The sequence below is a fragment of the Columba livia genome, chromosome 2 (genome assembly GCF_036013475.1).
Source record: "Columba livia isolate bColLiv1 breed racing homer chromosome 2, bColLiv1.pat.W.v2, whole genome shotgun sequence".
Taxonomy (NCBI): Eukaryota; Metazoa; Chordata; class Aves; order Columbiformes; family Columbidae; genus Columba; species Columba livia.
Genome location: NC_088603.1, coordinates 121,564,219 through 121,576,866, shown reverse-complemented (window position 1 = coordinate 121,576,866; position 12,648 = coordinate 121,564,219). Strand labels below are relative to the sequence as shown.

At 38.9% G+C, this 12,648-nt stretch overlaps 1 protein-coding gene across 3 annotated transcripts in view; it reads right to left on the bottom strand.

Moving 5' to 3' along the window:
* Positions 1-12,648, bottom strand: part of RP1 (RP1 axonemal microtubule associated) — a 202,946-nt gene that overhangs the window by 78,760 nt on the left and 111,538 nt on the right. For 2 of the 3 annotated variants that reach the window (XM_021292984.2, XM_065053558.1), the window contains exons 28-31: positions 10,168-10,249; positions 7,980-8,035; positions 7,797-7,829; positions 351-520 (exon numbers count right to left, since the gene is read on the bottom strand). In XM_021292984.2, the coding sequence (XP_021148659.2) occupies positions 351-520; positions 7,797-7,829; positions 7,980-8,035; positions 10,168-10,249 (341 nt within the window). The remainder of the gene's footprint in view (positions 1-350; positions 521-7,796; positions 7,830-7,979; positions 8,036-10,167; positions 10,250-12,648) is intronic. The other variant, XM_065053559.1, reaches the window with a different exon arrangement.

Sequence of the window (12,648 nt, the reverse complement as noted above, 5' to 3'; positions counted from 1 at the left end):
CCTTCATCTTCTGCATTCTCAAATAATTGTATAATGCCTTTTGTATAAATTGCAACTCAGGAATCTTTAGAGAATTGGAAAAAATGCAAAACAAGCTGATGAACGGAATAAATTACACAAAAGGGACTATTTCTATGACACATACACTTGAAGGCAGTGAAAATTCAAAGAGAACGCTGCAGCTGGCTGCAGCAGAAGATGATCCAAGATCTAAAGTTACATAATTCCATCTTTGTAAATAAATATGTTATTTGTACCAGCCAAACTAACATTCCCTACATATATATATCTTTTGGCTAGAAAGGAATGTGATAGTAAGGTCTGTATAGTACTGTATATTTATGACTCACAATGAATTCATCTGTTGCTCTGGGTAGAAAGCAGGCGTATCTTGGGTTTTGTGAAGAAAGCAGAAGCTCATCACTTTTGCCCTTTGAGCCGTAAATCACAAGGGTCCTTTTACACTCTTGTGGCTCCGGGGAATCTCTCTCTGTTTTAACCTGCACTCTCCACTGTTGTGCTAAAAAAATTAAAACATCACATTTTTAGTATCAATGGCAAGATGTAATGGATGTTTCTGTTATTATTGCAAAAGAGAATTTAAACACTGCTATGAACTTAGATCACATTTTATAAAAATAAATAGACGTTCCTTCTGTTGAAGATAACTTTAACTTAAATAAGACACTATAAACACAAGGGAACAGTTGTATCCAAAATTTAGAGAATTACAAAGAGCTATTTGCACTGACCTCAGTGGTCTGGCTGAGATGGAGTTAATTTTCCCCACAGTAGCTTGGACAGAGCTATGCTTTGTATTGGTAGCTAGAACAGCAGTGTTTTGGCTGCTGCTCAGCAGTGCTTGCACAGCACCAAGGCTGCCTCTCCAGCATTCCCTCCACACCAGCAGGCTGGTGGTAGGCAAGATCTTGGGAGCAGACAGCCAGGACAGCTGACCCAAACTGACCGAAGTGATATTCCATACCATATGACATCTGTCCAGCAATAAAATTAAAACTGGTGGTTATCACCCTCCCAGAAGGAACTTGGCTATGGTATCCACCCAGTGCAGTTGTGTCCCCTGCACTTGCCAGGAAGAACGTAGCAACCCAGGCTGAAACATGCAGTCATCCAGGTCTTAGGCTGCAGGGAGTGCCAGATCATTTTACTGATATCAGGTGGCAGCAGTGAGAACAGCTGCATGAGATGTGACCAGGTGGAAAATCTGCTCTGCCTGGTGACAGAGCTAAGAGAGGAAGCAGAAAGGTTAAGAAGTATCAGGGAGTCTAAGAAGGAGATAGATGGACGGAACCATGCTCTAGCCTCCCTGAGACAGGAACAAGAATGACCACCAAAAAAAAGCAAGATCAAGTGTGTGCTGTATCCTCCTCCCACCAGACTGAAGTCAGGTGAATGGAAGCTAGTCCACACTCAGGCCACCAGGCAAAACCCCCTCTTGCCTACCTCACCCTCCTAGGTGCCCCTGTACAACAGGTATGAGGCTCTGGATGTGGAAGGCTAGTCAATGGATGAGAAGGATGAGGGTCCCTCCACACCAGATGTGCTGACAGGGTCAGAAAGGCATACCCTCTGTATTACAACCACCTCCACGAGGAAGAAAAGATGGGTTATAGTTATAGATTACTCTCTTCTGAGGGGAGTAGAGGGTCCAGTACATCAGACAGACCCTCCTCTTAGGGAAATCTGCTGCCCTCCTGGGGACTGGGTTAAGGACATCATTAGGAAACTTCTTAGTCTGGTATGGCCCTCAGACTGCTACGTATTACTAGTCTTCCATGTGGGTGGCAATGAAGCAGCAACCCATAATCCAAGAATGATCAAAAGAGACTTCAGGCTCTTGGGATGGTTGTTAAGGGTATTGATAGCACAGGTTATTTTCTCCTCTCTCCTTCCAGTTGTAGGTAGCAAACTTAGAAGAAACAGACATGCAGTCTATCAATACGTGGGTGTGGTGTGGGGCTGGTGTCACAACCACCATTTTGAGTTTTTTTATAATGGGATGGCTTACACAGCACCGGGTTTGCTGATGTCGGATCGGATTCACCTTTCTCAACGTGGGAAGAGGGTCTTTGCTCATGAGTTAGCAAGGCTCATTGATAGAGCTTTAAAGTAGACATAATGGGGAGTTGTATGACAGCAGGCTTGCCTATGACAAGCTCTGGGATGAGATGCCAAGGTTAGAGGGGTGGGGTGCTAGTGGAGATCCTCAGCTGATGTCCCTGAGAAGTGTTGGCCACACTGGAACACACTTGAAGTCTTATACATGACCCAGGGCTCCTGAGGTAATAGAAGCCAGAAGGAAAACACCAGCAAAACACTCCAAAAGAATTAAGGAGTGTTCCTCTAAGAAGTTGGCACAACTGACAACCCAGCTGAAGTGCCTCTATACCAAGAAAGCAGCATGGGCAACAAACAGGAGGAGCTGGAAGCCACCATGCTTCTAGAAAGCTACAACCTGGTGGCCATCACTGAAACTTGGTGGGATGGATCCCATGACTGGAGGTCAGTTATCAAAGGCTACAGGCGGTTCAGGAGGGACAGGCAAGGAAGGAAAGGGTGGAAGGGTTGCTCTCTACATCAAGAGATGGATAGAGTGTGAAGAGCTGTCACTGAAGAATAGCCACAAGCAGGTTGAAAGCTTATGGGTAAGAATCAGAAGCCAAGGCAACAAAGGAAACCTAGTGGCTGGTGTCTACTACAGCCTGCCTGATCAAGGGTAGACTATTGAGGAAGCCTTTTTAGTCCAGCTACAGGAGGCATTGCACTCACAGGCTCCTGGAGATGAAGTGAAAGCGTGATTTGCTTTTCTTGATTTATGATTTTTCCCCTATTTTCACATTATTTTCTTCAGCTAATTCTGCTTTCCCCCTTGTTATAGAAGCTCTTTCTGCATTACATTTGACTGTTCCCTGACTTTTCTGGGCTCAGCTACAAAACAGCAGGCAAATACGCATCTCACAGTCAGTCTGCTGAGTAACACGCTAGCTGAAAGGATCCTTCCATCTGAACACTTTCTGAGGTCATTTACAGGAATGAGTCAGATGTAGTATGTAGAAGATCCACGCTTTGACTAATGAGGAACTTGTGTTGTTTGATGTATGTGCCAGCCTTGAATTTTATCTCCTTGTGCCAGGTTGGCATCTGGTACCCTTCAGGGTGTCACACTTGGTGAAGTCAAGCATCGTTTGAGCTTCTGCTGTTCCTGAGCACTCTGAGGGCTTACGAGCAGCTTAAAATTTTTACAAAGACTTCCAATGTAGCCTTGAACCTCTTATCCTCTAAAGCCATGCCCCATTTTGAAGGCTGTCCCAGGAACACAGCAGAAGGGAAATTAAGATAATTTTGCACTACTGTGTTTCCCAGGTGAGCTTTTTTTTTTTCTCTCTATGAATCTCTGCTTCAGGAGAAAGCAAGCTCCAAGGTAAGAGAAAGCATGGATGCCTAACTGGCCATTCCTTGCTCAAAGAGACAGCATGTTTAGAGAAGGTATTCCGGGAAAGGGAATTTATTTAATTAATATCCACTATTGTGTTTTTACTTATTTCAAAAGAAATGCTAAGACACTGGTTGGGAGATTTCCAGGACATAAATCAGTGGTTAACAGACTTAAGGCCTCTTAGCATCTGTTGCTATTTGTTCTCCAACATTTACTTTCAATGCTTCTACGATTTGATAACTGAGCTAACCCTGACTGACTGCATTTTCTGTCAGTTCAGCAAATTCATTTAACCTGCTCATGCCAGAACAAGAAGAAAATGTTTTATCTAATATTATATTCACTTAGACAGCTACTTGGTAAGGATGGCTACACGAGACAGGAGACTGATGCCAAATACCAAATGCCAAACTGCCAAATGCCAAATACCATTGTGTTCAATGATTTCTATATCTCTTTTCAGAATTTTCTGAAGTACTCAGTGAGTTCTGAAAATCAGATTATTAGGTCATTTTCTGTGTTTCACATGAATGACCACATCAAAAAAAAAAAGACCTTTCCCCTGATACTACTGAACTGCATTAACTTCTTTTCAGAGTGACTACTGTGTTAGTGTAGTATTTTTAGCTTATGTATAAAAATATAGTCATTTTCTTTGAGATATCAGTATAATGACTGCTAAAATGAATAGTGGGGTAAAAAGAGACTTCTGTGAAAAAAAAACTCAGAATTCTTTCTTCTCTAAAATTATATAGCCAAGGACCTGATTTCACATGACAGGGGTGTATCCAGCCATACGTTAGAAGCAGAGGCCCTTTTCCTTCCAGAAAGTCTTTAGACCACTAGTTTGGAACCTGAAAGATGCTTGCAGCAAAACTGTGAAAATCAAACCTGCAATGACTTCTGCACATAGCAAACTGGGCAAGGTAAAACATAAAGTCAACATTTTGTAATATAAGCCATAAAACTGAAAAAGGAATGCTTTTTTCCGTTTTTAAAATATGAACAATTTTTATGTTTTTAGAGGATTGCCACTACTGTTTTTACAGTACAGTGTGTTACAAAAAGGTTGACCCAACATGTTACAGTTACACAAACATGTACAAATGGTTTAATGAGTTATCAAGTTTTAGTAACCCTTTTATAAATGCTCCATGTTCCTTTCACCTGCTGTATGGACTGTAAGAGCTTCATTCATGGGTGGTTTGTGGTTGTAGAGATACAGTGATTACAAATTGGGTCTATCTTTTGGAAACACTGTGTACATTATTCCATTTGGTTTTTTACTCTTCGGGTTTTTGGTCTTAAGACCTAGAATGGCATTTGCATTTTGCTAGATGTAGAATCAGGTTTCTTACTTTCCAGACATCGCAGAAAGTTTTGTTGCCTTGTGGCAAGGCGACCAGTCTGCTTATTTTATTTTCTTAGGAAATGCAGACTCAACATGGCAATATATACTGTCATTGTTTTCTAGAAATAGGACCAATCCATTTTTAGTTTTGGAATTCTGAGATTACTCTTACCCCATTAGCAAATACTGGCAAGGTAGGGAATAATTTAAAAACCAAGTAAAACATGAGAGAATTTACTGTGTGTTTTCTCTTTACTTATGAATTTTCTATATCCCTTGCACAACACAAGAGTCAAGTTAGAAAGCCATTATCTGAACTTTTGTGCAGCACCCACAAAAGTCCACAATAACATAGAGCACCCTATGGAAACACATTATGGGAACCCAGCTCCTTTTAACTGACTGCAGCATGGACAATGTCGGAATATCCTATGTCTTGTCTCTTTGCTTTGAGATAAAATCTTTTACTATGTGCTATTATGATACTCCATGCGTTTTGAGGGAGAAAAGAGAACATGGAAGGTGAAAGTAGTCAAATTTGCCTGCAATGTAGGAAACACTGAGAGGTATTTAAAGTCCCATTCTTCCTCAAAACAACTTAATCATTTGAGAGCTCAGAAGAGCTATTCACCTTACCAACCAAGACAATCCCTTTTGTCTCTTTCTCTTGCATCAAATATACAAGGTGAAATCAAGAGAATACAAATAAATCTGTTCCTACACTTGATTTGCCAGAGCACCTCCATAATCTAGAGATGTACAAAGGTTTCTGGGAAAACTTTATTTGTGCATTCTGCATTTTGGCAGTGTTCACAGGGATCTGGAAGTTATGCTTCATTAAATCTGACATAATGGCAACCTGGCTGAAGAAAGACTGAGAACTCAAGTAAAATTCTTAGTAATGATGACTTTCAAACTCTCTTCCTTGGCTAGGTGATTGAACAGCTTACTATAAAAGCTTTATCCAAAGAGAATGAGATTTCTGACCTCTGGAGTGACTAACTGTTTTGTTTTGTAACCTCTGTTACAGACCTTACCTAAGCATATTGATCTTATTCAGAAAATCACCAAACACCACTGAATTAACCCGATCGACTTTTTAATGACTTTTTCTGAAGCCCACTTGCAGAGTGCAGCTTGTATAGAACATGACTGCATTAATGCATAAAACATTGTCTCCCTAACATCATCACTGCTTCTTGTCTTTTATTCAGTAAATGTTTGTTGTATAGAAAGTTTTCACTTCCACTGTGAGTGGGACTGCTTATCACTACTATCTGCTCTACCATGTGAAATCTTCACTGCTACAGCTGCTGAAAGCATTTAAGGCAATTACTTTTTCTTCCAAGACTCTGCAGCTCCTGAATTTTCCCTTATCAGCTCTTACCCTGGTACTGTGTCGTGATGGATTAACACAGAACCGAGTACAGGACAGCTTTCCAAACCTCTTGTGTTACCCTCCTATAAAGCTGAATCTTTTCACATGCAACGTTTATGAGATAACCACTATGACAACACAAATTAAACTGTGAACAATCCTGAGGTCAGTCCTGCTCATCATCTTTTTTACATAAGGCATAAAACCATGATCTCTCACCTATCTCAGCTCCTCACTGGAATGAGCTGCTGGGTAAAGAAAAGAGCAATTCAAGCACAGATAATTGGCAACATAGTTCCTAAAAATGTTCTCCTCCTTTATACCTTCATTATTCAGAACCTCTGACCTCAGCCTAACAAATCAGCACACACTCTTTGGGAGTGTGACATTTCAAAAGCTGATTAAGACTTTCTCCCCATAATCAATATAGGATGTCTAACTGCTCTTGACATGCACAGGCTCTCAGCAGCCAGTGCATCTGTGCCTACTTATTATCGTGCAATAAAGAATGAAATTGCACCGGAAAAAAAATTTAGATTAGTTGTAAAATGTAGTCTATCTTCTGAACATAAGTTGAAATAGATGTTATGGATGTATCTCTGAACTGTGCACTTAACAGAATGTAGAATCCAATTCCAAGTCACTCTTGTGAAAATCAAATCAAGAAAGCCTTTACTTACCTGAGTTAATCATTCTCTTGTCAAACATATGTTGCCATGGAACAATAAAACTTTTGGCTAAACTGTTTGATTGAATGTGAATGATTTAATTTTCACTGAAACTGGAAATAGATCGATAGATCAGGATTCATCCTACACAAGGTAAGTCACTGTTTCCAGAGCCAAATGTGAATGTTACTTTTTTAACTTCAGTTTCTCCCGTACATTTCTCAGACACAGTTGCACAGAATACCCATTTACAGTTAAATGGTCTTAAACATACTTGTGTCAGTTTGTTTCTCTTTTCTGGTTGGGTAGAAGCACAGAGATAGTATCTCAAACTTTAAACACTTGGAAGGTACTAGCATTTATCCAGTGGTGTCTTTGTAGGCATAAAAATATACAGCTGGGTGTGTAGTTTTTTTTATTAAAATCTTTTTACTAATTCAAGCAGATTCAGTCAACTGAATAGCATATACTTGTAGCTTCACTAACTGATTTGGAGTTTAAGCTTGTATTATTTCTGGCTACTTTGGGAATACCCTGATGGATTTTGACCTGAAAATGCTTCCACTGACACTTCATAACACATTTTTCAACTTGATGGTGTTTGCTGGGGAACCTGTCCCCATGTATTAAATGACAGTGACATTGGGACAAACAAAACAACGCTTGAATCTCTTACCAGAGGAATTTTTGGTTGATTTCAGGACAGAATAGCAGGAATATGAAGAAGATCAAAAATGGTTTATGAGCAGCATGTTTTTCTCAATTACCTACAAAGGCCTAGTCCTTTCTGTAGACCACTGTCAGTTAATTTGTCTTCATTTTCTCTCATAGTTGACAGTTTGCATATATGATGAGGTCACTTGCTCATATGTATATCTCTTAACACTGATTTGCAGATTAAATTCAAACAGCAAAAACAATGTCGTAGTAAACAACTCCTACCTTTAAGGAATGCCTTCTTTGAATTGTCATCCTCTATGAACAGAAAAAAATAATGTGAACAAGATTTATTGTCACTTGTCTTCTTAAGTTACAGTCTTATTCAAAAAGGTCCTTCAGTAATAACTAGGCATTAAGTATCTAATCTGTTGTTATAAAACAAATATTCTTTATCATAATACTTACTGTTGGCAGTTAACTCTCTTTCAGTTTTCCCGTCATCTTGATTTTCATCTAACCATCTTTCATTGCAAAAACAAAAATAATAAGATTAATAAGAATTATCAGTATGGTACAAGTAATCTGACAATTACCTTCTCTCTCCAACAGTATTTTAAAATATTTTTTAATCAAATTATGCCTTGAAACTACTTCCTAGATCAAACTTACTGTCATATATTCATCATAGTTAGCTGTATTCATATTAGGAGAATTTGGTTCACTCTCCTTCAAGCAAACAAGAATTTTCATAGTAGCTATATGAAGTACTATAGTACTATATGAAGTACATTATGTGAAACAGTAAGTATTTACCTGATCGGAGACTCAGCTGTATATTTGGTGGAATTATATAACATGCACTAATCAGTTACGTTAATTGTGCTTAAAATGATACATAACCCCTGCAGGTCTGGAAGTTTATAAAGCTTCTGTAGATATGCAGCAATGTACTGAACTTCTCTTTCTACTTTCCTTTTTTTTTTTTTTTTTTAATACTGGTGAATTTAAAGATTTTTCCTACAATATCCTTTTACAACAAACACACATTTATACTCCCTCAGCCGATCCTCCTTTTTGATATAATAACACTTCACAGCCTTTAACAATCTCACTTATTTAAAAAAAATAAAGAGGTGCTCACTATCAGGTTCTATTCTATTGGCTCCATGTTGATGTTGCATTTGTTTAAACCTAAGGGTACATAATATATTTTGCTTCTTCCATATAAGAAAACTGTATGAATATATCTCATATGCATGAAGTCTAAACTCCATTGTATTTCAACTATTGTTGCAATAAATAGCAGACCTACACTGCAGGCAAAACATGACAGGACGCCTCTAATTCTATATATAATGTCTCTAATCTTCTTCTAAGAACCTCATGATTTTTTTTGACAAGGCAGTTTTATAAAGAGCCCAAATGTCTTCATTCAGCATCATTTCCTTTAGAGAAGTCTTATAAAATCTCCTTGTAATTAAAGAAACAATTGTCTCATTTATCTGCTCTTCCAATAACCATATTAAATGAACACCAAGCCAATTAAAAAGCCTAGTAGCCAAAAAAAAAAAACTAAGCCAAAAACCTGCTCATCAGAATAATAGCTCTGAGAGGAATAAGTAGTTTTTAGCTAGTCATTTCCAGGAACCTTGCAAGCCAAAACCTTGTTTTTTTGTAAACAGGTAGGATTCCTAGAGGAGGAGAGCTGTCTTTGCTGAACTGCTAAGATATTCAATACTTTAAGGCATAGTTTCCAAAATAACATGGAAAATATTTCAGCCATGTAACCCAAACTCATAAATTCTGGAAACCACATACTACAGAATATAATTAGCTGGGTCTAAATTACAATTATTCAGATTATTTCTATTGCATTAAATATATTAATAAAGAAATTACACACACAAATCCTTACTTTCATCTATTGGCTTATTTTATGTTTTTTTTGTTTGGTTCAGATTTGTGTTTGCTTGTTTGTTTTGTGGTTTTTGGTTTTGTTTGGTTGGTTTGGTTTGGTTTTTTCTTTTATAGCCATATGATTCATTTCAATGACTGCTAAAAGTTCAGGTTGCAGTTGCTCAGGTAATAAAAGAAATTGGAAAAACAGTCTGTTTAGTATAATAATTGTTAGAACTGAGAGCATCAAGCATTTTCCAATTTTGACCATGGCAGCAAAATTCTAGACCTAGTAAGACAGACAAGTAGAGATTTATTAAATGAAAGGAAACATCATGGCTCTCCTCTAGGAGAAAAGTTAAAGGTCTTTCTAGAGATTTCCATAGGGTATAAGATTTCAGTGACTGAGAAAGAGAAAGTGACCAAAATCAATACAGCTAGATCTTTACACATAATACTTTTTAAAAGACTCAGAACTGAAAGTTTATTTATTTTCTCTGTATAATTTAGATAAAATAAAGATCAATGCAGCTTTTCTCCTGTTAACACTTAGTTTGGGGCGCTAGGTTATGGCTCCCTTCTATATCAATACAGCAACTTTGGTCTTTGTCCTCAACAGCAAAATTTTGCATTCCTAGTATGTTGAAAAACTTGGATATTTCTCATATATCTAGTTTGTGTGCATGTGCTTGTTCTGCATTTTTTTCCTTAGGTTGCCAGCAGTGTAACAAATTCTTTTTCTCCATTAATGGCATACCTATTACAAGGAAATACAACCTCCTGAGCTTCCTTTCCTTCTTTATGTTTGATGACAATCTTATCCAGGAACCATCCATTGCCTGTGTTGGAATGACAAAAGTTTCTCATGTGAAATAATGCATTCTTTGGGAATATATTTAAAGAAAAAAGCTCAGATTATCTTTTTTTCTTTTTTTTCCCCCAGCAGAAACACAGATCATATTAATACAGAGCTCAGCTAAATATATAACATATGTCAACAGAGTGAAAGCTTTATTATTCTGCATCTCTTGCAAGTGGTACAATGTCAATTCTTCTCTGCCTTGCTCTGTTTTAATTTTAAGAAGGATGGGATTTTTTTCCTTGGAGATAAGTCCATGCATACATCTGTGAACTGCTAGCACCATTCACATCCCAGCCTGCATCTTTTGATCCTTTGTGATCAGGCACAAGGATATTGGGACAAATCTGCTTACACATTCAACTGAGATCTGTGTGAAAGCTGGAAATTTTGGTCTTCTGTAAGTGAAGTTGTTATTGCATATGTAAGAGTATTAATTAATAAATCATTAAAACTACTGTTTTTCATTTGCAAATAGAGTGGAGTTACAGTCTTGGAAGAGCTCTGTATGTCTAGGTGTCAGGGGCACAGTGCTGGCTCATGGTCATCCTGCTGTCCACTAGGATTGCCAGATCCCTTTCCCCTACACTGCTCTCCAACAGATCGTTCCCCAACTTACACCGGAACCTGGGGTTGTTCCTGCCCAGATGCAACACTCTACACTTTCCCTCATAATATTTCATTAAGTTTTTCCCTGCCCAACTCTCCAGCCTGTCCAGGTCCCTCTGGATGGCAGCACAGCCTTCTGGCATGTCAGCCATTCCTCCCAGCTTGGTGTCATCAGCAAACTTGCTGACAGTACATTCTATTCCCTCATTCAAGTCATTGATGAATATATTGAATAATACTGGTTCTTACCCTTGAGGCACTCCACTAGATACAGGCCTCCAACTAGACTCTGCCCCATTTACCATGACTCTCTGGCTTCTTTCTTTCAGCCAGTTCACAATCCACCTCACTACTCGATCACCCAGTCCACACTTCCTCAGTTTAGCAGCGAGGATGCTGTGGGAGACTATATATGTGAGGTTTCTATGGAAAATAAGGTTCTTTCAGCAGATAAGACACACCATCTAGTAATTCAAACCTAACCAATACCAAAACCCTGCTGTCTAGGACAAAATTCCTTTTCTTTCCTCATTCAGAGTGGCTGTGGGAGAAGATCTATGCCCTGCAGTCTAGGAACCCCAAAGAAAGCATATGTTCCATGATCATTTCACAACAGTCTTAAATCAAGAATAAAGACCTTCTGCCCTGCCACTCAGGCAAGTGATATGATTAGAGAAAAGGGCAGCCCCACCTCTAAAGGAACCCTCTTTCCTCCTTCTCAGCCCCCAAAAGATTTGGTCTCTAGTTGTCCTCTCTTCTGATTCACCACCCTTTTCCAGCTCTCAGCCCCTCTGTTCACCCCAGGCCAGGCTTATCTGGGGCTAGTTTCGGATATAATTCATAAAACATCTGTGAGATCTGTCTGTGCTGAGTACAATAAACAACCATCTTATTTACCAAGGCCTTTTTTTTTTTTTTTTTTATACACAGAATTCAATCCACTGTCTTGTTTAGGCAATCTACAGATTTTGAACTCCATTGCCAAAGAACAGCTTAGGACAGCTCAGTCTGGTTACAGATTTGTGATGCTGATTCTGTGATATGGCTGTGTTGCTCATTTAAGGAGAGATGAGGGAAGAGAGCATAGTCTGGTGTCCTGGGGACAGAGTGAAGGTAGGCTCCACCACACTGCCTTCTGTGTTCTGTCTTGGCCTACTGGGAGGTGAAGCTCTCAGATATACAATCATCCATATTGCTGAAGGGAGCAAACTCCAGAGAACTGCAAAGATACATCCCATACCAAGACTCCACTGATAAGCCTACTTCTGTAATGGCCAGAAGTCTGCTCAGAGCCTTGGACAGTACGGATAGTCATCAAGATGGGTGTTGCTTGAGCCCATTTCAGAACAGAGTAGGGTAAAAGAGCTTTTCTCATGTGGTATCAGAGTGGTTCTGAACTCCTTTAAAGACCCTTCTCTTCACTTGGCTTCTTCATAGACACAAATCTGCAAACATCTTTGCAGTTTTTATATCTTCAGTGCTTTTAGATGCTAGCCGTCTCTTCACTGACATCATTCCGGAGATGCACAGCTCAAGGGCCTGTATCTCATCACAAAATTATCTCTTTTTTTTTCTGAAAAAGCTACAAGCTGAATGCAATGTTGCTCTCTGGAGCAGCTTCACATTGAGTTACACAGGTTGAAAAAATAACCAAATCTTCTGCTATTGTCCAAAGCAGCAAGGACATTATGCTATAGCTATTCAAAATTTGTTTAGTTATAAAGCAGGTGTTGCATATCTTTTAATTCTATTCTGATCAGTCTCCATTCT